At 45.1% G+C, this 25,444-nt stretch overlaps 1 protein-coding gene across 4 annotated transcripts in view; it reads left to right on the forward strand.

Annotated features, from left to right (window-relative positions):
- The first annotated feature begins 11,085 nt into the window (after positions 1-11,085).
- Positions 11,086-25,444, forward strand: part of Sh2d4b (SH2 domain containing 4B) — a 59,584-nt gene continuing 45,225 nt past the window's right edge. For 2 of the 4 annotated variants that reach the window (XM_050140609.1, XM_050140612.1), the window contains exon 1: positions 11,086-11,289. In XM_050140609.1, coding sequence (XP_049996566.1) covers positions 11,086-11,289 — 204 coding nt within the window. The remainder of the gene's footprint in view (positions 11,290-25,444) is intronic. The other 2 variants (XM_050140610.1, XM_050140611.1) reach the window with 1 other exon arrangement.

The raw sequence follows: 25,444 nt of genomic DNA on the forward strand, positions 1-25,444 counted from the left end.
CTGTCTATGGACACCAGGCACACATGTGATGCACATACATACAAGCAGACAAGCTGCTCATATATATAAAATAAATCTTAAAAAAGCGACAAAAAGCCCTGGGGCTAAGGTGTGACTGTGGGGGGGGGGAGGAGAAAGGGTTAAAGAATGCCCTTAAGTGGATGCTGTCTGAGTTTTGGGGACCCTTACCAACAGTGGGGGTGCTTTCTTTGGAGTGGCAGGATACAAGCACTTCCTGCAGAGCTCGGAGACAAAAACTCCTTCACTTGGCTTTCTTCTGTATTCTGTACCTCACATCCCAGCAGGGGCTTCAGAAACATAGCTTAATGACTACCAAACTAAATTATCACCTTAGACCATCATTTTTGTCACCTCAGACTTTTAAATTTCATTTTTTTAAATCATAAGTAAAAGCTGTCTAGAGTGTGAAGTGAGAGGCATGTTTTCTATTGCCTGAAGACACCCACTCCTAAGGATCCTTCCAGAAAATGTTCTGGATCATTGTCCAAACGGGGATCATTTCTTTGCAGCTTTCTATGGTTCCTTTTACTTAGGGTATTGATCTGTGGTGCCTTCATTCGGTCAAGCTATCCACGGTATGATATGCCACAAGTGAGTGGACGTTGGTCTTCAGGGGATTATGTTTGCAGTCCCAGGTAACAGGAAACCCCGCTAAAGCAACCTGAACAATGAGCGGAGGGTTTTGGCTCCTGAAACTGGAAAGTCCAGAGGTGGAGTGAGTTCCAGGGTTGGCGTGATCCAAGGGACTCAGTGATGTCAGCGGGATCTGGTTTCCTTTTCTCTGTCTGCCACAGGGTCTCCATTGTTGGAGGCTGAGGCAGGGCCTGCTTCCCTCAAGACAGCCTCTAGTCTCCATGATGGGGCTTCATGGTTGTGGAGTCAAGGAGGGACTGTCCTCCTCTCCCCGTGACTGCTCACGGGGCTTCAACCACATGTTAGGAAATAACTCTCAGTTGGGGCGTGAGCAGTGGGAATGCCACTCACTTCCCCTCATCCTCCTGTGGGTATGTTTTGCTCTTAAAGTGTTCATTAAAACAAAACAAAAAAAAAATTGCAGAATGGCTGGGGAGATGCTACTGGGAGCAGAGGGGCTTTTTTTGTAAGCCTGGAGAACCTGTGTTTGCACAAATGTCTGTAACTCCACAGCCCCTGCCAGGACATATGTGGTACAGACAGGCAAATTCACAGGAAGCTGTGAGTCAGTTCGTCTGGCCTAATCAGTAGAACAACAGAGAACCCCTGTCTGAAGAGGGGAGTCAAGGGCCAACACCAGGGCTTGTCCTCTGACCTCCATATATGGGATGTGCCTTACCCACCCACATCTGCTGTCATGCATAGGCGTGTGTCGTGTACCTAGATACTCACACATCATTCACCAAGGCGGGGGACTGCAGTACTTGTTATTCAAATAACTTAATAGGATAGAAAATATTTTTAAGGGGCTTCAGGTGTGCACGTGTTAGAAAGTTCTAGGGGCTGACTGCCCAGTCAGGTCACTACTTACTGCCGGTTTGTGGGTGAATGTCTCCAGCTGCCATGCCGCATTCTTTCTGTTGTAACATAGGAATGGTAGCTCCATCCCTTGTGGAACTTCAAGGGTTAAATGAGTTGAGGTAGGTGAAGGCTTTTAACATTTAACCTTGCATGTTTCTCTGGAGCTACATTTCCACCAGCTGAGCCATGAGGAGTGTCCTACAGCTTGAGTTCTGTGGTAAGCTGAAAGGAACCAGTCACATGTCAGTCACTCTAGGAACGAGTCTTTGAGGTTTGCTGGGAACTTCAGCAGGGCTCTGGAGCTCAAGGTCCCTTTGCTTTCTGTGCTGTAAGGATAGTGGGGGGGGGGCGCACTGGTTCCTACAGGAGTATGGATCCTGCCAGAAAGCCACCCAAGTAAAGGAGTTTTCCCTGGGTCCCCAGAACCTTATTAGCAGTGCTTTGGGACCCAGGGTGAGAAGGTGGCAAGGACATTCCCTCTGGAGGTCAGGAGCTTGGGGTCTCCTCTTGGGAACCCCAGCACTCCCACTCTCCAGGGGCTTAGGGCGCGCAGTGGAAAGAGCTGGAATGTAGGTGTAGTTGTGGAGCCTAGTGCTAGCTGATGTGTTTTGAATGCCAGGTCATCATGTTTGCAAGCTTGGGAGACCCCATCTGATCCCCGTCCTGATAGGGAGGACAGGCCCTGGGAATTGCTGGGTTCCGAGGAAGAGACGGCACACTCCTCAACTCCAGAGGGAAAGCGTGTTCATCCCAGCTTCCATGAATAACCAGACTCTCACTGTCAAACCAGGGAGTGGGTTGCTGTGCACTTTCCTGGGTGCGAAGAAAAACTGGTGTGAACGTATAGGGGAAAACTTCCAAAGAGCCAGGAAAAGTCAGGTCACATGTGCCACTTGTGATTGTGTTTGTCTAGAAGCAATGGGAGTGTGAAGTCTTCTCCACAGCCTCACTGCTGGGCCTGCATCCTCATCCTCCATGCCCAGCCCCTTCAGCCTTGTGCTTTTACAAAAAAGTCTGGATTATATGTTTATAGATTCCCTTTGTCCTAAACAGTCGTCACCTCTCAGCAGGATGAATCAATGTGATGTTATCCGCATTTAGATTGTGTTCCTTATGTAAAGTTAGCACAGCCATGGGCCATATAGAACGTGTTGCAGTAGCCTCTTTGAGGGACTGAGTACCCCGTCCCTGAAGATGTAGAAAGAGGCATGGACACCTGTCCAAGCATGGGATTGACAGCTGGTAGGGTTTTATATTTCATGGACTCAGATGAATCTTTTCACCTCCAATAGTCAGTGGTCCTCATGCCAAGGACAGTATTTTTAAAGGATTCATACATGTAGATAAGCACATGTGAAGATTGGTTTAAGTTTCAGATCATTAACTGAGGGAGGTGGAAAGCTTAACAACCAATTCAAAGGAGGATCACAATGAAACATCAGTCATTATGGAGTAAAACAATACCGAAACGGTTCTTCAGTAGAAAAGGTATCTGCTGAGTCCCGTCTGGATGTATTAGATGCACATCTATCTGCAAGAATAAGTCTGCAAGGCCGGGCGATGGTGGTGCACGCCTTTAATCCCAGCACTCGGGAGGCAGAGGCAGGTGGATCTCTGTGGGTTCGAGACCAGCCTGGTCTACAGAGCTAATGCCAGGACAGGCTCCAAAGCCACAGAGAAACCCTGCCTCGAAGAACCAAAAAAAAAAAAAAAAAAAAAAAAAGAATAAGTTTGCAGTAACTACAGCATAGTTGTAAAATACCTCGAAGATAATGAAAGTCTGGAGACTCGGAAAGCTGTTGGATTGTGTCCTAAATGACATAGGTTTTTATTGGTAACAGCCAGGATATTTTGCTTGTTCCAAACGTCTAACTAATCTTGCAGAGCTGACTTTCAAATAGGACCCCAGGCAGGTTATCCAAAGGAGCTGTTGATTCATGGTGAAAGGTGCTTGGTATCCCTAGCCATCCCAGGTAAAGGCCAACGACCACGGAAGGTGTTCGGGTGCCAGTGGTCCTGTGTATATGGATGGTTCAGGCCATGAGTGACACTCAGTGGCCTGGATGTCTGCAGACACCTCGCTTTCTGCATGCCTCGCTGCTGAACTCACCCTCCCCAACCCCAAAGGCAACCCTCTGTCTACCAGTGGCCAAATCCAGGAATCAGGTTTATATCACGTTGACGCTGAGAAGTGGTTCTGCTGGAGAACTATGGTGGTCTTGAGAACTAGGGCTCTCCAGCTGCCTACTCTGAAAGTTTTCTCCAGAGATGGGAACGCTTCTCTCTGATACCCAGCAGGACACTCGAACATCCTCTGCCTGGCCCTTCTGCACCTCTTCCTGACAATTCTTCAGGATTCTTTGCACTATCCATGTTGCAATTGATTTTTGAACAAAGCTGCATTTTGAGGTGTGTTTACCTCATTTCTCTGTAGATGACAAAAGTTTCTGGCCACTGTGGACACATAAAGACTTTGGTAGAATAGAGTAGGACCTGTAGTGAATAGTCTAAGAATCTGTGATGTGGGGGTTCCCAGCCCCTGACTGGTGAATCCTCTTCCTTTCCTTCAATGTAATTCTTACAGCCAGCAAAGACAGATATTTTAAAATACATCTTTATTCTTTGATGATCTCCTACAATGTGTTTTGATCATATCCACCCCACTCTTCCTCCTAACTCCTCCTGGATCTTCCCCCACTTCTTTTAAACCCACCAAGTCCAGTTTGTGCTGCTCATAATTCTCATGAATGTGGGGCCCCCGCAATGGAGAGTGGGCAACATAGCAGGAATGAACCCCTCCAAGAAAGCTGACCCTGGAGGGAAGAAGCCATTAGCTGTCAGTAGCGCTTCGGTAAGGGGTGGTGCTATGCACCCCTCCCACCATGCTAGAGTGTTGACTGGCTTGATCTTGTGTAGGTCATGTCCAGATGCTTTGAGTTCATGAGTACAGTGGTCCAGTCATATTCAGAGGGCAGTTTGCCACTCTGATCTTTCCTGACCTTTGGATCTCACAGCCTTTTTACCCCTTGCCCTCTTCCGGGATTGTTCTTGAGTTTTGAGGGAGCAGGTGGAAGAGGACACTGACACGAGACCCTCCATTTTATATAAGAGGTAGCAGCTTTAGATTATGGAACTTGCAGATGTCATGAAGCTGGAAAGTCATAAATGGTTTTACAGCCGGCATTTCCTCTCTCCCTATTGGTGACAATGACTCTCAGGTTACCATCAGTGATCAAAGGGCCTCAGCAGGTATTGGAGGGCCACGTTGACACAGCATAGAGTTAATAAAGGTCAGAAAGTGAGTACCTTGTCCTTGGCAAAAAGGGAGGAAGTGCTGGAATTCCAAGATGGTTCTCTCAGTGTGGTCCCCCATGCCAGTCACTTGAAAATTACAGACTTAGCGGTCCCCCAGGTTTATGGAGTCAGATACTCCCGTGGAGCTCAGGTCTCAGGTGACAGAAAGTTTGGGAAGTTTGGAAACTCATATAAGATTTGAGTCAGGCCGGGCAGTAGTGGTGCGCCTTTAATCCTAGCCCTCGGGAGGCAGAGGCAGGTGGATCTCTGGGAGTTGGAGGCCAGCCTGGTCTACATGAGCTAGTTCTAGGACAGGCACCAAAGCTACGGAGAAACCTTGTACCCCACCCCCAAAAAAAAAATTGAGTCAGAAGATTAGCCACTAAACAAACACTTCCCCAAATCAGAATGGATTTGAAAAAGGGTTGTGTATATTCCCTGCTGTTTTTACAGGTCCTAGTGGCTTCTCGAGGATCAGCTTGTAAATGCCATGTTCCACTGGCTCCCAAGGACTCAGGTTCCTCTTTTGTGGCTCCACCTCCTACATCTCCTTGTTGCTGGTTAGAAGCAGTGGGGGTCAGAAAGGACTAGGCTCATGTTCCACCACTTAGAACTCAGAGTCGGCTTCAGGGGTGGAAGAAGTCTGACTGTGAGCAGAAAAGGAAGGGCGAGAGGCAAAAATTGGATGCAGGTGGTCTGTGTTCAACTCCTATGGTTCAAGGAATTGAAGAAGATTCCCCAAGTCCCTTTATGAGGAACTGGAGATCCAAGCTGTTGGGGCTTGTCTATCTCATGTAGCCTCTGACCCAGCCTGGAGGCCACAAGTAGCCTCCTCACAACCGGTCCGGGCCAGGTTGGGACAGATGGTTCACTGGCTGCAGATATGACTGAGGGGTACTGAACTCAGTGGCAGCTCTGGGGGCCTGGAAAGACTACACAGCTGGGAAACAGAGCTGGGAATGGGATGAGGTGGGAGGGCATAGGTGGTGTCAAATCATGACTCCGGGAGACCTAGGGTTTAGTAGTGGATCCACCATTCACTTCTGTGTCCTCAAATATAAACATGAGATGATTTTTAAAAGGAAAAAGAAGGTCAGGTAGGTTGAGGACACTGGTAGCTCGTTCCTGGTTGCTGTATCCAGCAGGACCTAGATTGTGGCTTCCTAACCTGAACAGGAAGGTTAGGCTGACTGGAATTCCCAGATACTCCAAGGCAAGGGCAGAACTTTTCACTTCTGGCCAGGGTGACCTGGGTCTGGTGGTGGGGCCTGAATTGTGCCTGTTACTCTTCTATACCGGAAAGAGCCATAGGAAAAACAGAATACGGCTTGGTCTTCACTGAGTGTTAGAGACCAGGAAGAGCCCTATGAAAGGCTGTCTCTAGGGCAGCCTGCTGGCTAATTAGGGCTGCTGCTAAACCGCCTCAGCTGGGGGAAGATGGGAGGGACTAGTGATTTCTGATGAGCAGGATTGGGGCGGCAGGAGCGGTTTATGGAGCATGGACGCAGTGGTGGCCATGTCTGTCAGGCATCGGGTAGAAAGATGACAGCCAACTCAGTAATGCCTCTACATTGAGGACCCAGGGTTTCCTATCCCATGAGCTGGGTGCAGGCACAGAGATCACCTAGGAGCAGGTGATGTGCCTTCTCTAGAATGAATGATTCTTTCATGGTGTCTCTGGTGTCCCTTGGAAAAGGGCAAACTCCTGATTAAACAACAACAACAAAAAAATGGTTTACAGGCTTCCAATGTAGGGAAGAATAATGGGGAGTAGTAATCTGGGAAGCCAGTGAGGGTCTTGATGTTGCTAAGGTGATCAGTTGGAATCTCTGTCTCTGCAATGGGCCAGACTCTCCCCCTAGTGAACACAGACCTTTGTCCTGCAAGAAAGGCTGAAGGCCATCAGCCACAGTTAGCAACCAGCAAAACAGCAACAACAAAACAAGACAGCCAACTTTCCCTAATCTTTGTAGATGAACCCGGACTGGAATCACATCTAGCACACAGACTTTGGAGGACTGTGTTGGTCTTGCTTGGCAGAGAGAATTGGTCACCTCAGTCCATGGTGATTTTGATTCAGCATATCAAAGAGGCAGGCCCTCCATGGAGAATCAGAGGAACTGAGCTCTCGAAGTCACTGTGTGTGCCTGAATTACCCTCGCTCTCTGTCACCAGTTAATGAGAAGAGAAATGACTTGACTGTTTTTGGAAACTGAGTCATGAGAGAGGACTCCCTGGACCTGTGGGCTATGTAGCTGCATGCAAGTCTGGTCGGCTACAACTCTGAGCTTTGATGCTGGAATCTCTCTCTTTTCCTCTGGTGTGTGTGTGGGGGGGGGGGGTTCACACTACAAAGTGTGTATGGCTTCAAAGGGTGACTTTTTGGAGTTGGCTCTCCTTCCACCATATGGGCTCTGGGGTTGAACTCAGAAGTAAGGACTGGGGACAAATGGACAACTGCCTTTACCCACTAAGCCATCACCCCCAGTCCCAACACAGACCTTGGTTTTGAGATCTAGTGTTCCACTGGCCTGGAACTTGGCAAGAAAGCTAGACTGGTCAGTAAACCTCAGGGATCTGCTTGTCTCTGCCAAAAACCAGAATTACAAGTGTATCATACCTCCTTTTTAAATTGTTACTTTTAATAATGTGAATTTTGGATCTCAGGTCCTCATGCTTACAAGGCAAACACTTCATTGACTATTCCATCTCCCCGTGGTGTAGGAGTTCCTTCTATTTGTGTGTTGTTTTCATTGGATAATGAATAAAGAAACTGCCTTGGCCTAGTTGATAGGGCAGAACTTAGGTAGGCGGAGAAGACAGAACTGAATTCTGGGAGAAAGAGAGCAGAGCCACCAGATCAGACATGCTGAATCTTTCCCAGTAAGCCACGACCTCATGGTGATATCCAGATTAATAGAAATGGGTTAAATCAAGATGTGAGAGTTAACCAATAAGAGGCTGTTCATGGTGATCTTTCAGGAGCGCTTAGATAGTAAAACCATATTCGCCTAGAGGCAAGAGGCAATCCACAGGTTCTCATCTTTTGTGAAAACAAAACGAAAACCTCTTTTCCAAAGCACCATATCCTTAGACCCAAATTCTGAAGTCAAGAGGATCTGTATGAACCAAGACGGGGATTAGGTGAGCAGCCAAGTGGATCCTAGGCAGACAGATAAACCAATGTTGAAGCCCTAGGAATTGGTGTGTTCCCTGAGCCATCAAGACAGTGATTGGTCCAGGCCAGCAGGCTAAAGCCACTGATGCTGAGACTGGTGGGAGGGGCCATTAGTGCAGATATGGCTATTAAGGGACCTGGGAGGACTTGCATTTAGACCTTTGGGGCTCATTCTAGTAGTAAGCCTCATGGGGGCTGATGTCCAGGGGTAGTGTTTGTGGAGCACATTTTAGGAATTTTGAAAGACATTTGATTTTAGTCATGAGTTATACAAAAACTATCTCACTTATAACAACCCCTACTGTCTAAGAAGAAACCAAGTAGCTGGGCTAAACAATTAGGTATTAACTCTTCAGTGTGATCCACTTCCCAAGAGTCCAGGCACATTTTTAAAATGAACCAGACTGTGGACAGTATCCCACGCTTTTGCCTTTTCACTTTATTTGCCCTGGATGTTTCCCCTCTGCCAGACAGCTGATGTCATCGTTCTTTGTGACAGCAATAATGTTCCCCAGTTGCGTGACATCCAGGTGGTTTCCAGAAACTTGCACAACCGACTTGCTCCACAAGGAACTGTGTCAGTGTGCAACAGGAAATGCACCACTTGGCTACTGAAAAATAAAACCAAATCGCAACCTGTCGGGAGATGCTCCTGCACCCTTACCACAGGATCCAAGCCTGGACTGTGGTCCAGTGTGACAGACAGGGGACGTGCCAGGTTGGACCCTACCTGCTGGACAGGTGAATGCGGGTGCAGGTAGCACCCAGTGTGGCGGAACTGACCCCTTAGTGTCCCAGAAACCTGACCCAGCGGCTGGGTCAGGTCCATGGATTTGGTGTCAGTTGACCTCCTGCCCCACTGACCTAGGATTGCCAGGAAGCACCCCTCCCCCGCAGAGAGAGCCCCTGTAGCTCTAGCTGCGGTCATTCCTTCTAGTCTTCGACTCTTGGAGTCCCCAACACTTTCAAAGGACTGGAACCCTAGACCTTCAAGACAGCCGGCCCATTCCGCTTCTCTTAACAGTGTGCTCTGCTGCCGTTGGTAGGAATCTGGGGGCGCAGAAACAGGCTGGATGCTTTTGTGCCCTTTCGGCCTTCAGTTCACCAGTGTCCTAGTTTGCTTTCGATTGCTGCGGTAAAACGCTGACCAAAACCAACTTGAGGGCAGAAAAAGGTTTATTTCGTCTTATACTCGCCAAGGGAAGCCAATGCGGGGAATGAAGCAGAGATCCGCCAGGAAGGCTGCTTGCTGGCTTGCTTCCTCCTGCTCGCTCAACTACTTTTCTCTTATACAGATCAGGGCCACCTGCCTAGAAATGGCACAGTGCCCCCCAATCCCTGCCACAGCAATCAGCACTCAAGAAAATGTACCTACAGAGGACGTGCCCACCACAGCCTTGTCTGCTGGAGGCAGCTCCTCTCGTGGGGTTTCCTCTTTCCAGGTGACTCTAGCTTGTGTAACGTTGACCAAAAACTAACCAACGCACTCACGGAGAAAGACAAAAATAACCACATCAGAGTTAGGGGTAGGCTGGGGAAGACAGCTTCCGGCCACGGGTCTGTGGGGCTGGGGTGTTGTGTGTGGAGGGGGAGGGTTTGGGGGTGGGCCCCCCCAGTGGGGTCAGTCAGGAATAGCTGTGGTGAGGAACAAGGGTATGTCCTGACAGGAGTTCCTACGCGCAGAGGTTTCAGCTCAGAGTCACACAGCGACTCGGGGACTTACCTGAGAGGAGGGTGCCTTTTGGACCCTGTGGGCTTAGCTGGTAAGAATCTGCTTTGCCCTACTTCCTTCCTTCCCTAGTCCCTCCCATCACTCTCGGTTGCGAGATCTACTACCTTCAAAACTCAAGGAAGGGGAGACACAAAGGCCACCAATCCGACCGGCTCATAGTGCCAAATTCTACTCACCTGCCTGTTTTCCCTGACAGGGTTGCAACTTTGCACTACCAACAAGATGTCCGGTTTGAACTCTGATTGGGAAGCTGGTGCAGCCACCGGCTGGATAGCTCTAGCCCGTGCAGTACCTCCCCTGACTTTTCCTGTAAAGGGCCCCAGGGAGTAGCTCTGTAAGCAAGTTTAGTGGGGGAGCCTCTGGTCTCTGCAACTCCTACTTTTCTCTGAGCCAATCAGAGGTGGCTCCCTCAAAGCAGATGCCAGGACGCTCCTAGTAAGGCACAAAGGCAATTTTGCTTGTGGTAATAAGGACGTGACCACAAAGATCTCGACCTCAACAACAACACCTCCCCAACGGCCCCCTGGAGAGGCCTGTCTGTAAGCAGAGCTTAAGAGTTTGCTCCAGGGAAAGCAGACGTGATGTCAGCTTTATGGTCTTGAACCCTGATGATAACCCTTCTATTGCCTCCACTGATTCCATTTTGTTCTCTACCTTGGAGCCAAAACAGACAGGAGGGAAGTTTTTTGTTTGTTTCTGTTTTCTTTTGTTTTTCCCTCCACGAGGCACTTTAAAAAGTAGTGTCTGAGTCTTCCAGGTGCCCTCCTCACAGGAGGAGAAAGGCCATCCACAGTGAAGCCGATGCAGTGTGGAGTTGGGCATTGCAGAAGCTTCTGACCGGTCCAGAGGTCTCTGTTTGACATGGGCTCAAGCATGGAATTAGTAGGCAAAGCTACCTCCCCACCCCCCACCCCACCCCCGCTTATCTGCAGGGGAGGGATCAGCTCTCAGCTGGCCAGGCCAGTGTCACTGATACAGCTGGTGTCATCGTTACCTTCCACTAACAGATCACTCGACACCTACTGGCCCAGGCAGGGTTGGGTCTGAGTAGAGGTATGGACCCTTATTGTCCCAGAGCCCTAGATGAAGCCACTCTGCAAGGCATGGCAGAAATGCAGTGACCAGCAAGCAACCTAGGGCTAGATTGCTTCCTGCCTCCAGTTCGTCTCTCAGCTCCTCAGTTATCACTGCTTAGTTCTATATTGCTGTCCCAGCAAAGATGCTATATAAGGAAAGGACACCTGGAGTGGCCCCAAAGTGAGGACCCAGAACAGAAGTTTGACTCCAGGCATCGGCCTGGATTGGGGATCTACCTGGCCTTGCGGTTCTGACGGGCTGTGGTCCCGCGTGTGTCCCCTCCAGCATCATGCTGCAGCAGATCCTGCACGACATGTACATCGACCCCGAGCTTCTGGCTGAGCTCAGTGATGTGCAAAAGCACATCCTCTTCTACAAGATGAGAGAGGAGCAGCTTCGGCGCTGGAGGGAGCGGGAGGCCTGGGACACCCTGGCCCAGGCAGAAGGCCTCAGGCCGGCAAATGTGGCTTGCAGTCACCCGGGAGGTAAAAACGTTAATGAGTCCAGGCTGAGTTCTTTCATATGGTCACTAATGTTATAAAAGACGGGGGATTTGAAATTCCTATGCTGGGGGCTCTGATTCCACTAGCTTGGGTTTTCTATCTTCCAACCAGGAAGATAGATGAAGGATGTGGCCAGGATTATGCCAGACCCAGATGGGCTGGGGAAATGGGAACTTGCTTTGTCTTGTTGTATACGGCTCACATTTTGAGACAACACCACTGAAACCATGCTCAGATAGTTGGCAACTGCGTGACGGATAATAGACAACAGTCTTCCTATCATTCTTTTTCTGATTCCGGAAATTGGGTCTAAGAGCTTCCGCATGCTCAGTAAGCTCTCTGCCATTAAGGTGCATGCCCAAACCAAGGATGTATTCTTCTGCCTCGCTACCAGTTTTAGGCATAGTGCCTTGAAGATATGTATGTAGCTTCCTCCCTGCCATGTAGACTCTGGATCTCAGCTCAGGCCTGTACTCTACATCGTGCCTCTGTGCATGTTAGAGGATGCTGTGGTTGTATTTGGAGGTTCATTGCACATCTGGCAGAAGGATTTTATGAAATTTCCTTGGACGATTATTCATCATCTCCAAATGGCATTAGAAACTTCGGGCAAGAAGCAAGGGCCCCGTCTTCTTTATATTCAAAGTTTTTTGTCAGTCAAAGCCATGGACTGATGCTAACTGACCTGCTTGTGACCTCTAGCTGGCCCCAGACAGGCTATTGCACGCCTTTAATCCCAGCACTCGGGAGGCAGAGGCAGGCGGATCTCTGTGAGTTCGAGACCAGCCTGGTCTACAAGAGCTAGTTGCAGGACAGGCTCCAAAGCCACAGAGAAACCCTGTCTCGGAAAACAAACACACAAACAAACAAACAAAAAGATCCTCTTGTGGAGAGTAGCTTTTGTGTATGTTGCACTTGCTTTGTGGTCAGTTTGAATATTGTAATAGTAAATTCTGGGTTACCAATAAAGTGTTGCTGTTGCATGCATTAAGGACGGCAATTTTCCTTAGTGTCATTTGATCAAGAGTGAGCCCAGATTCAATGTGCTACTTCACTCTCACCAGAGCTTCCATCGTCTTCTGTCTGTTGGATGAGTCTGTTTATGTGCCTGATAAGGCTGTCTTGTGAATCTGTCTGTCCCTGTCTCCCGCTCTGTCCCTAACCAAGGGTTTTCTCTCTCTTTTCTTGAACAGTACAGAAAGTATCACTTGGGGGGAAGGGATGAAGGGTACTTTACAGAAATCTTGAACGCAGTTTTATGAGAGATTAAATCACTGATCCACACTGACCGCAAGTAACCCAGATAACAAAGAGTACTATAAACATCATTGTTTACCAAGCAATGTTTGTATGCTTCGTTCAATATTTATGGTGGATAGTCCTTTTCTAGGGTTGTTTTCATCCAGTATTTGCTGGTTTTGGCAAGTGATTATTATGACACATGTACCAAACACATGCATTACTCTTGAGAGAGGGGCATGGGAGCTACCTTGCATGACACTTGCTTGGCTCCTGGATCTTGCCTCAGCTGTATTCTCTATGCTGATACGTGGGTCAACTGTGTGCCCTACGGTCCTTTTATTCAAAGTCTCCAAGGCTAAAACTTGGTACAGTCCACTAAAGCCAGGTGGATTAAGATTTGGGCTATGCATTAGTTTAGGCAGGAAAAGTTGATTACCTGGGAACTCTAGGCAATTAATGTTGGTTGTTACACTGCCTTCTTAAAGGCAGATTAAACAAACAGGCTGAGTTCACAGTAGGATAGCAATCTTAAGTCTTAGTAATATCTCAAGGTGTATTATTCACTCTGGCTGTGAGGTACAGTAAAAGTTCCAGTCTCTGAAAATGTAAAGGCTATTTTATCATAAACACATTGCCATAACTCTATACTTGGCAACACAAATACACTTGCTTGCTTTTTTGCTCCCATGACCCTCACTTGGCCTCCATCTATTCATCAAATGAACTGTATTGCTTTGATTTGTTCAAAGTGTTCAATCCAGGCCAAATCCTGTTCCAGGGCTGGGCATATAGGCTCATTGGTGACCTAGCTTCTGCCTTCCATTCCAGCCTCACTGTTGGTCTGCCCCAATACATACCAATTGGCGTGATGGCACTACCTAATCATGTCCATGGTTTTTCTTACTGTTGGCAATGTCCCTTTGTTTTATGAGTGCCTGCCCTGCTCCTGGAGACTTGGAGGATGCCCTTGGTGTAGGAAGGACTTGCTCCTCTGTAGCTTCCTGGCACTAGGACCAACCCCAGCTGTAGCGTTTGTCACCCTGGCATTGTTATTCACTATTCACTTGTCTGGCTCTCCCAGTAGATCCCAAACTGCTGAACCTTGGAGCTTTACTTCACTGTGTTTTCCTCCCTTGGGGCCCAGCATAGAACTGGGACAATGTTGAATACTTGTTTTGAAGAAGAACTAGCAGAAACACCCTCCACCTGCCCCCACCCTTCCTGTAGGGTGATTGTACCAGAGCTCTGACATGACAGCGGGGGTATCAGTGCTAAGTCTGGGCTCCGTGCTCTGGCAACTGAATCACTAGTTGGGGAAGCCCACAATCAAAGCTTTCCAGCCCCCCTCTGCCTGAGTCCTAAGGCCTCACACCTGTCTGGTAGCTCCTCTGGGAGAACGATAGATGCCTACAAATTTAACTGCAAAAATATTTAGGTGGCGATTTATCACATGCTGACACCTACATTTTCATATATAAATTATACATTATACTCATTTGGGTTTCTGGTGCAGAAGATTCTTTTCTGGGTAATTAGATTTGTAATTTATAAAGAATAGAAAAGAGGGGGAGCTTACTGAGGAATGTGTGCCTCCCAGGCCAAAATCCCATTCAGTTTTCAGTCTGTGATCTCTTTAGTGCTGCCCCTTTGGGAACTGCTTAGGCCTGACCCTGGAAAATTCTAGATAAGGGACTGGCTGTGCCCCAGGAACCAGAAAACATTTTGCTGGAGGGTTGAGAGTGCATATTGCCTGATTCCTGTCCTGGAATCATAACAAGGAGTCTTGAAGAACCTACACCCTGTGTGTCAACTTTGTTCAGGTACAATCCTGAAGGCTCCCTATGGCCGTACTTCAGGTGAGAGCGCCGAGCCTCACAGAACAGATGCAATACAGCCAATGGCACCCAGCTGCTGAGAAATGAAGTCAAATATGCATCTCATGACTTTGACTTAGAGTCTCATGGCCGAACACATCCTATACAATTCCTTCTGATCTTGGAAATGCAGTTAAATGAATAATCTATCATTTGTTCTCGTGTCTAGCCATTCACCCATACATTCACTTATCCTAAGTGCTGACATCGATGGGGATGTGTAGTTTTAGCCTTTGAAACTTTGACTAGAAGGATCACAGGGTACACAGTTACACAAGTGCCAGGATCCAGGTGTCGTGCAAGGCATCTGTATGGTGGCTCAAGGTAGGAACATCCTTCCATTTTTCTCCCCTGCATGCTTGCCTTCTCTTCTCCTAATCTGTTTGGAAGGACACATCTACTGTGCCCCTGTTGAGTGGTCTGCTGGGTTCTTGGGATTTCTCTACAACATTGCTCAAGCGTGCTCATCCTGAAATGGTCTCATGTTCCTCTGGCCATTGTCCCCACCCTGGTTTTTTTTTTTTTTTTTTTTCCCTCTTCTTTTACTTGGAAAAATTTCCAGCTTACAGTAGACCCGAGTTCACCACCTGGGAGCTCAGGTCACACTCTGATAGCACTTAGAGTCAAGCCAGGGCAAAATGTCCTGGCCTATCTCTAGTTATGTCTGACGAGGCTGTGAGTAAACCCAGGGATCATGAATCATTCTAGTTCCCAAACCTTGCTGACATTCTCAACTCTGGGGCACATTTTTGAGATCACAGAAACAAGCTAGGATGATAGCTCAGACCTCTGTTACACGGGGGAAGGACAGGACATTGGAATCCAGGATGAACACACATTGTTTCTCTCATTATAAGACACCCTGCTCTTTGGTGCAGTCTCCTGACTCAGTTGCAGCAAATGGAGACACCCTGCTTGAAAATCTGCTTGTCTACCATCACGTTGACTATTGATACTTCTGACCCTTCGTTGTTCAATGGAAAATCGTATTGTCACATTGAGACTCAGACAGTGTGGCATAACTATGCACCCGCAAGATTTCATACAGTTACACCCACATTCTAAGGTCTGTGCAGACTCCTCTTCCTCTTCATTCCTCTTGGTAACACCAAATTGGTACTCTTTTGCTCATGTGCAATTTCTTGGGGCTGGCATTAAAATCTTAAAGTGTTCAATGGTAAGGAGTAGCAGCATCTCAGTTCCTCTATTCTTGAGTTGAGTTGGGTTGATGCTGTTTTTTAGGGGGGAGGGTTAGAGACAGGGTTTCTCTGTGTAACAGCACTGTCTGTCCTGAAACTTGCTTTGTAGACCAGGCTGTCCTTGAACTCACAGAGACCCACTTGCCTCTGCCTCCCAAATGCTGATTAAAGGCGTGTGCCACCACGCTCAGCTGTTGATGCAATTTTAAAAATGTGTATAGCCTGGTGAATGGAACCAGATCCCTTGGATTTTATCACCTGGTGGTATAACCTTGGAAATTAACCTTACAATAGGAGTAACAAAGTTTTTCTAACAGTAATGTGTGGAATTCAAAAAATGTCTTTGTTTTAGAAGCCTTTAACCACTCTGAAGGCATAAGAGTGGCAGATCACATTCATCTCCCTCTTTTCCTGGTGTGGTGATTTGGGGGTAGCACATCTCTGCTTGGCCTACTTCAGTTTTTCTAGATTCTGTGATGGAGGATAGTGCAGCTTAGAGGGTGGAGCCTTTTTCTGCATCTTTCAAGTCAGCACTGCTGGTATGGTTGGCAAGTTTATTTTCAATGTGTGGAATAAATGGGAGGAAATTCATAATCCCAGAAGACTTCATTTGTTTTGAAGATGTTGATAAACATTCTTATGGGTGAAACGAAGACCTAGTTTTATGATGGGCATGGGAGATAGTCTACTGAAAACTGCTGAGATCTACTGACAATGGGAGACATAGCTTATGGGCTGGAATGAAGCTTAGCTTATGTCTATGCATTTGGCTGATAGTCTGTGGCATCAAGAGAAGATCTCATGAACCTTCCATGAGTTGATATTCTATCATGGCCTTGAATTTAATAGGGATTCAGTTTGTGGTTCATATTCTGTCTTGAAACTAGAGGTAAGTTCTAACTATTTGCCCTTTGGTCAATGTGAAAATAGGCTCACATTTCCAGGCCTCCATGCAGAAGTTTGCTTGAATATCCTGAGTATTGGTCAGGGTGGAGTGGATCTACCTGTACGTGCTATCTTAATGTCAAAAGGACCAAGTAACCACACCCTAGGTCAGGCTGTGTGGCCCTGAGTGTTGTCAACAATTTTGAGCAACATCAAACTCTCTGACCTTCACACAAGATGGAAATAGGCTCATATTTTGGGTATCCCCACAGCCTGGCCTACGTTAACCCTTTTTAACCTCACCCTCTTAGAGACCTAGAAGTTGCACCTGTATGCATTTTGTGAATTAAATCATGACACACTGTTGATTGTAAGACACATTCTGATTGCAGAAATGTTAAAATGTGTGTCTTTGAATTGATGAAGTGGGAATAAGCTCTGTTTTAATTGGGCAGATGAATCTCAGGCAGGTTTAGCAGCATATACTGGGAAATAAGAAGGTGAAATAGGATCTGAGCTTCAACGTGACTGCTAGGATTCAAGTTTCTATTCTTCCTACCTCAATATACAGCCTTCTCTTACAGTTATTTAATCATTTTTATTTACCTATTTAATATTTTTGAGATGTTACTTGTAATGGATTATTAAAAATTGCTGTGGATCCCTGAGTAGCTTGCTGCAGGATCCCCAGCGGCAGTGGCAGGCAGTGGGCAGGGGGTCCTGAGAGCAGCCAGTCCCAGGCAGGGACACCACACGAGACCATGCTGCAGGTCTCCAAAGGTGACTGGTCTTCAGCAGTGTCACCTGCGGCAAGCCTTGTGGCAGTGGGCGAGAGACAGATGGATAGGCACACCATACAGAGTGAGGTTGGATATTTATTTAGTGGTTATGGAAGGAAAGGGAGAAGAGAGGCAGAGAAGAGAGAGAGACAGAGACAGAGACAGAGAGAGGATGCCTCTCCGAGAGAGATATGGAAAAGAGAGAGAGAGACTAAGGCTGCAAGCAGGAAGGAAGACCTGCCTGCCTCAGTGGATGGAGAGGGGTGGGCGTGGCTTGTCTCTTAAAGAGAGAGAACAATCATTGCATTACTTATTTTTATTTTATATAAATGAGCATTAGCCTGAATGTATGTCTGCAGTACCATGTTGGTGTAGTATGCTTGGAGATCAGAAGAGTCACAGATGGTTGTGAGCTACCTTGTAGCTGAATCCAGGTCCAGCCAGTTCTCTTAATTGCTGAAGTATCTCTCCAGCCCCTAAAAAGACTTATTAAGAACAATTAAAAGCCAGAATATAAAAGAAGCACAAGTGTAAAAGGAATTATTAGAGGAATAAAAGAGAATGCAAAATAGAGGCATTTAAAACATAGAACAAGGAAAATAAAAACATTATTAGATAAAAAGCAATCTTCTTAATAAATACTTTTGTAAATGACAAAGGTCATCAAGATGGTTCAAGATGGGTAAAGGGTCTTTTACAAGTCTGTTGACTTGAATTTAACCACTAGGATGCACATGAAAAAGTCAGGTGCAGTGGCTTGCATGTGTAGTATATTACTCATTACTCCACATCCAGATGGGAAACTGAGATAGGAGATTTGTCTAGAAGTTCTTGGCCAGCTGGCCTGGAGGATGCAACATGGCAAAAGCAAGAGAGACCATACCTCCAAGCACAGTAGGAGAAAATCAGCCCCCAGAAGTTGTCCTCTCTCCTCCACGCTCATGCTGTGGCACACACATACACCTGCTCTCACATGTAAATCATACATATATGCAAGCACATGCATGTACAATAATACATTTTTTAAGAGAATAAAATAGGAGATAAATGGGAGGGAAACATTTACAAAATATAAAACAAACTGTTAATATTCAGTAAATATAAACAAGTTTTCCAAATCAATTCGGAAAAGACAATTAAAAAAAATTGAGGAAATGTCTGTACAAGTGGTTTACAAGAGAGCTACTTTTTTTTACATCCCAGCCACAGTTTCCCCTTCCTCTTCTCTTCCCAGTCCCCCCTCCTCATCTCTGTTGTTGGTTCAGTCTCTGTAAGCCCCTATGAGCTCAAGTTAGTTGATTTTGTGGGTTTTCTTATGGTGTCCTTGACCCCTCTGGCTCCTATAATCCTTTCTCCCAGTCTTCAGCAGGACTCCCTGAGCTTTGCCTAATGTTTGCCTAAGGTCTCTGCATCTGTTTCTATAAGCTGCTGGATGAAGGTGTGGGGGCCAGCCATGATAAGCTAAGTATGGGCAGGTCACCCAAAGGAAGTCCTTTACTTCCAACCATTATCACCTGCCAGAGTCTAACTTGGTCATGGATAAATTTAAAAAGAGGCCTGAGTCTCAGTAGTTTACCCTGAGGCAATACCTGGTTGCAGAAAGAACCACAAAGTGAGATTACCTAGCACCACTCAAAAACAGACCATCCAGAGGAAATGCCTAACATTCCGACTGCTGTAGATAGGACCACCTGCCAGTACACACTCACCAGGACACCCCTAGACAAATGTCAGCCAATCAGGGGTTCTGAGCCTCAGAAACCCCTCACCCCCACCTTTCCTACTATAAAAACCCAATTCTAACTGAGCTAGGGGTTCTCCGTTTATTCCAATAGGTTGGACACTCAGAGACCGAGTTTACAAACTTGATTAAAATATAGGTTCTTTGCTTTTACATACAGGACTTGGTTTCCTCGTTGGCTTTTGCAGGGACTTCGTGGATTTGGGCATAACAAAGCCTCTCTGATGAGAATTGAAGTAAACACCAATCTCTGAGTATAGCAGAATATCATTAGCGCTCACTACATTGACATTATCTTTTCTCTCCAGTCTATCTGAGGTCTCTGGGTCATCCAGCCCCTGGGTCCTAGTGCTCCAGGCAGTGTCAGGGATGGGTTTACTCTCCTGCTCGGGTTTTAGCCTAGACCAGTCATTTACTGGCCACTCCCTCAATCTCTAGGTCACCCTTTCTCCAGCACGTTCCATAGACAGGACAGCCTGTGGGCCAAGGTTATGTGATTGGGTTGGTGTCCCACTCTCTCCGTTAGAAGTCTCTCCTGGTCACAGGAGATGACCAGGTCAGGCAACATATCCCCAATTGCTAGGAGTCTTAGCTAGGGTCATCCTTGTAGATTCCTGGGAGATTCTCTTATACCAGGTTTTTACCTGACCCTGAAATGCACCCCTTTCCAGTCATCTCTTTTAGTACGTTTTTCCGCTGCCCCCCAATACCTGCTCACTCACGTTCCCATTCCACCTCCCACAATCCACTCAGGAAATTTTAAATCACAATTAAGATGTAAAGAGGCACTTCAGCTCACTGGTTGTGATGGCTAATTTTGATGTCAGCTTGACAGGATTCCTATCAAGTTTGTCCTATTAAGTGTCCACTTAAGAGACAAACCTCTGGGTATTTCTGTGAGGCTGATCTCACAGGTTTTTTTTTTTTTTTTTTTTTTTTTTTTTTTTTTTTTTTTTTTTTTTTTTTTTTGAGGTGGGAATACCACCCTGAATGTGGATAACACCATTCCGTGGTCTGATCCCAGGCTAAAGGAAAAAGAAAGCATGGGTCTGGAGAGATGTCTCAGGTTAGGACACTGTTCTTGCAGAGCGCTAGAGTTGGGTTACCTGCATGGAGGCAAATGCCTTTCCTGACTTGAGCAGGGCTCCAGTGGAGGATGCTGAACTACCCAGATTTAATTTCTCTTTTCTTGTCTTAGAGACTTGTGCATGTCACCTCCTGCTTCCCCCTCCAGCCTGGAGGTCAGCAGGGACAGTCCCTGAGAAAGGAACTAGCTATATCGCCTTGTAATCTGATCACAGGTCTCAGCTCCAGCTCTGCAGAAGTAACAGCTTGCAGATGGCTTCATTGCTTCTCTGTCTCAGAGTTGTGAACACGATTGCTTTCTAGTTTCTTCTCACCTAAGAATTAGCAATGCTTCTCTCTGCACACGGTTCGAACTGAAAAGCTCCTCATGCTGTTTGTTTGCAAACAATGTCTCCCTCATGCTACCCAGTATCTCCCCGTTGTTATCTAGCTCTTCCCCGAGCTCTTCAATGTTTTCCCCATGCTATCCAGGGTCTCTGCCACGCTCTCCAGTTGTACTAACGTTCTCATTCCCTAACAGCTCGAATGTGGCCAGGTGTGTGATATTTGGTGGGAGTCAAAAATTCTTTTTTGCATGTGAGTGTTAGTTTCTTGGTATTGTTTGTTGAAAAAAAAAATCCCTTTCAATTTTATTATCTTGGGACTATTGTTGAAAAACAATTGACCAAAAAGTCCATATGGCTCTATTTCTGGGTTCTATCGACTAGTCAACCAATGTATGTGTCTACCCTTACATAAATATCACTGTGGTTGTGGCTTTCTATTAAATATTGAAAATGTAGCTTTCTAATAAATTTAAAACTGGAACTATGTAGGTTATTCGCCTTTTTGAAGATTTATTTTTGTTTATTATAGCTCTAATATATTCTAATATTATGGCAAATATTAGAATCAGCTTTCATGCTGGGAATTTAAGGTAGCATTGAATGTTTGGATCAGTCTGTTGGTCATATTAAGAACAGTCCTGGGTATGTAGTTCAGGCTGGCATCTAATGACCCTTCTGCCTCAACGTCTTAGGGAATTCTAGGTACGTGCGCCCCATCCCGCACCCCACACCCTATGGTCATCTTTGTTTACGCATTCTTTTTGTAGTGAACCTATGGCTTATTTTCTCTTTTTAGGCTATGGCGAGCAATGCTTCTATGAACGTTCATGCATAAGGATTTTTGTTTTTTAACTACTGGTTGGTTGTTTTTTGAGACAGGGTTTAATATCTAGCATAGACTGGCCTCAAACTCACAGGGATACTCTCGCCTCATTCTTCCACATGCTGACATTACATGTGTATGGTACTGTGCCTAGTTTCACATGTACATTTCTGTGTGGAAATATGTTTTTCTTTCTTTTGGTTGTAATCATTAGGTTATCTTGTAACCCTACATTCCAAGCAACAGTTACAGGGGGATTTATTTTTCCTATATTTTTTGCCATTTCTTGTTATTAACTGTCTTGCTAATGCCTAGTGGCTATGACAAGTTATGGTATTACGGTATTAGTCATTTATGTGTGTGTATATATGTGTGTGTCCACGTGCCATCACGTGTATGTGGAGGTCAGTTCTCTCATTTTAATATGTGACTCTCCAGGATTGAACTCAGGTTATCAGATTTGGTGGCAAGCACTTTTACCCACCAAGCCATTGTGCCAGCCCGCATATCATGTCTTTAAAAATAATATTTTTAAAATTTTCTCATTAAAATCATTCAAATTTATAGAGATAATAAGAATAATATAAATTTCCATGGCCTTTAATACCTTTGTCGAAAGTCTATGTTTGTACTTTTTCTTTAAACTATTCTGATGTATTTCAGAGCCATTTTGATGGAATTCTAGTCTATAATCTTATTCTTTGATCCTCACAATATATTCAACTGTTACTCAAATTCAGTGTGTATCACACTTATGTCCATTCCTTATTTTAATATGTGCTTTGGGTCCATAAACAATATGCCACATAATCTGTATATAAATGGCACGATTCTATCATACAGTAACCTGAGCTGAATTTCGTAGGTCTTCATTTTTTTTTTTTAGAGATGCAGTTATGTTGTTTAGCCTCCTTTTCTTGCCATACACTATGATATCATAAAATACAGTATCATTTTCCTCTGTTATTTATATAATTTTCAATTTCTCACATTTTGAGCAACACCTCCCGGAATTATCTTGCTCGGTCTCTCTGAACACACACAAGACAGATGTCAGGTTGTTTCCTGGGAAGCATTACTTTCTAATCATAATGGAAACCATTTCAACTTTATATTAAATGTTGCTAATTATCTTCAAAATGGTTGTGCCTGTGCCTTCTCCTTTGAGACAGTTTTTAGAAGTTTTGGTGTTCTCCTGTTACACCTTTCCACCTTTCCATGCTTGCCAGTGTTGTATGAGCGAAATGATGGTTGGTTGTTGTTTGCCTTCTTTATCTTTAAATGGTGGTGAAGTTAAGTATTTTTGGTATTTATCAGCCATTTACAGGAATTCTTTATGTGTTCCCGGTATTAATCCTCCCTCCCCCCAATCGGCATAATATAAGAAAGTTAAGTTATGGCGTTATGGAATGATCCTCAAAGTGTGGTTCCTGGATCCCTAGGACATTTTGAGACCCTTTTGGGATGGTCAGTTTATGAGGTTAAAACTGTGCTCCTTTTAACCTTATTTGTTCCAAGGCTGAAAAATCAACAGTGAGTGCCATGGTTAGTATCTGTAATGTGTCCCAAAGCCCCACGTATTGAAGGCTTGGTCCTCAGTCTGGTGCTATTGGGAGGTCTGGTGCTGGGTCTGTCGGTCTAGTCATTGGGGGTATGTTCTCAGAAGGGATTGTGGGATTTCATTCTCTTCCACTCCTGGTTAGGATGTGACCCATGTGCTTTGGTGTGTGACTCCACCATAGTGTGATATCCCTCACTAGGTCGGACTGATCATGTTCTGAAATCTCCAAACTTTAAACCCTGTAAAAAGGTTTAAAATAACCACTGGTTGACTAGCTCAGATATTTGTCATAGTGATGGAAAGTCAACTCATGCAGTGAGGAAGTCTGGTAGCATACTGGTAGTGGTGAATGTATATTCCATACAAGTGACTGATGGTTTCACTCCGCAGTGAAACAGTAGACATTTTATTGTGTGAGAAATGAGAGGGCAACGGCAAGCATTACTACAGCAGGATGCAGGAGTATTTTGAGAAAGACGTTCTGTGCTTGTTTCAGTAATTTGATAAACTAATTTCTTTCGTGGTTCCTTGTTTTTACTTAAGAGACGATTGCCAGGCATTGATTTATATTTTTTCATAGGTAAGTATTTAAAAATGCATAAAGAGAATCTGTTACTTCAAGAGAAGTAACTGACAAAATTTATGCCAATGATAAAATTTCTGCTTTCAAGCAAAAAGGCAAGACTTTTTGGGAAAACGTCTATCCATCACAAGGAGCTTACAGATCGCGGAATGTGTAGCACTTTTTCTCGTAACATCATGATTGCATTTAAAATGAATCTTTTCTGATACTGTTAAGGTAAAACCTATGGTTAGAAGATCTGTTTGCTATCTTGACCCAATGAGCAAAGTAGCAAAGTCATGCATAAGTACAAGGTCTGTTCAAAGTACAATATGAGCCAGTGGAGTTTTATTCTTAAATTAAAATGTGTGTGTGTGTGTGTGTATGTGTGTGTGTGTGTCTTGAGACAAGGTCTTGTTCTGTAGCCATACTGGCCTCAAGTGCTGATTTTTCCATTACTGCTTACTCAATAGCTGGGATCATGGACACGCACAAAAACATGCCTTCTATCCCAGCAAATGTAGGCAGATCAATGTGAGTTTGAGGCTAGCCTCATCTATACAGTGAGATCCAGTACAGAAGACTGGGGCTGGAGACATGGCTCAGTGCTGCTCTTCTTAAGGACCAAGGTTCGGTTCCTAGCACCCACACCAGGCCAGTCTTAACCACCTGTAACTGCAGCTGCAGGAGATCAGTGTCCTTGTTCATCATACACACACGCACACGTGCATGCACTCACACATGTGTGCATGCACACACACACACCAAAACAAATCAAAAATAAAGTCTTACAAAAAAAATCTTTAGACCTTTTATTTTGAAGCAATTCGGATTTATTTCAGAAGAATTTCAAGAGTTTGGAGAATATCTACAGCATTCCCACCCAACTTCCCCTAATGTGTAGCACCCTTATGTCATCACAATCAATGACTTTTAATGTCAATAGCTCAATGGCCTTATTGATATGGTTTAGATTTCTATGTTGTAATTAATCTTTAGCAACCTGCGACTAGCTGGGCATGGTGGCGCGTGTCTACAGTCAAGCACTGGGGAAACCGAGGTGGGAGAACTATCATACATTCAAGACCACTGGGGTTATAAATGAGTTCAGGGCTAGCTTAAGCTACATAGGCAAGATCCTATCTCTAAATAAGTAAGTAAATAAAAAGAGTATCCATGACTTATTGAATCTTACTTCAGTATCTAAGCCTACCTGGGGAAAAGCTGAAATGCCCTCTCTTTCTTCCAAATGCATGTTGACAATTTTTTAATGTGCATCAACCAAAATTATCTGTCATAAAGGGTAAAGTCAGAAGACACAAGAACCCTGTTTCCTTTTAATTAGGCTGGATAGTCAATAGATTTGCAAAAGTGTAAAACAATACCCAATTTTTAAATAATAAATCATAGAGAAATATATTTTAAAACAAATCTTGGGTATACATAATGTTTTTACCATTTTTAAGGATAAGATAAAGTTTGTATACTAATGTGATAGATGTTCTTTATATATTTTTATTTTTGAGATTTCATACATCTATGCAATGAAATATTATCTTCTATCCCCTTTTTCTCCTCCAATTCCTCTTATCGCCCAAACATATCCCTTCCTAACTTCATGTTTGTTTGTTTTTTTAAATAACTCATTAAGTTCAGTTAGTGCTGCCCATATATGCAACTAGAGATATATGTGTTTTTCCCACCATCTCTCTAATCCCGTTCCTCATTCTCTGATAACTGTAATAAGAAGGGTTGCTTGTTGGTTCCTGGTGCTTGGCTAGCTTAGACCCAAAATAATCACACAGAAACTGTATTAATTGAGCATGACCTTAGGTGTCTTTTGGCCAATTGAACTTCTTCTGTTGAGAGATCTCTGTTCAGCTCAGTGCCCCATTTTATAATTGGGTTGATTAGCCTTTTACGGTCTAGTTTCTTGAGTTCTTTATATATTTTGGAGATCAGACCTTTGTCAGTTGCGGGGTTGGTGAAGATCTTCTCCCAGTCAGTGGGTTGCCTTTCTGTCTTAGCGACAGTGTCCTTTGCTTTACAGAAGCTTCTCAGTCTCAG

This window comes from Alexandromys fortis, unplaced genomic scaffold (genome assembly GCF_014885135.2).
Source record: "Alexandromys fortis isolate MF-2015 unplaced genomic scaffold, M_Fortis_MF-2015_v1.1 scaffold_46, whole genome shotgun sequence".
NCBI lineage: Eukaryota > Metazoa > Chordata > Mammalia > Rodentia > Cricetidae > Alexandromys > Alexandromys fortis.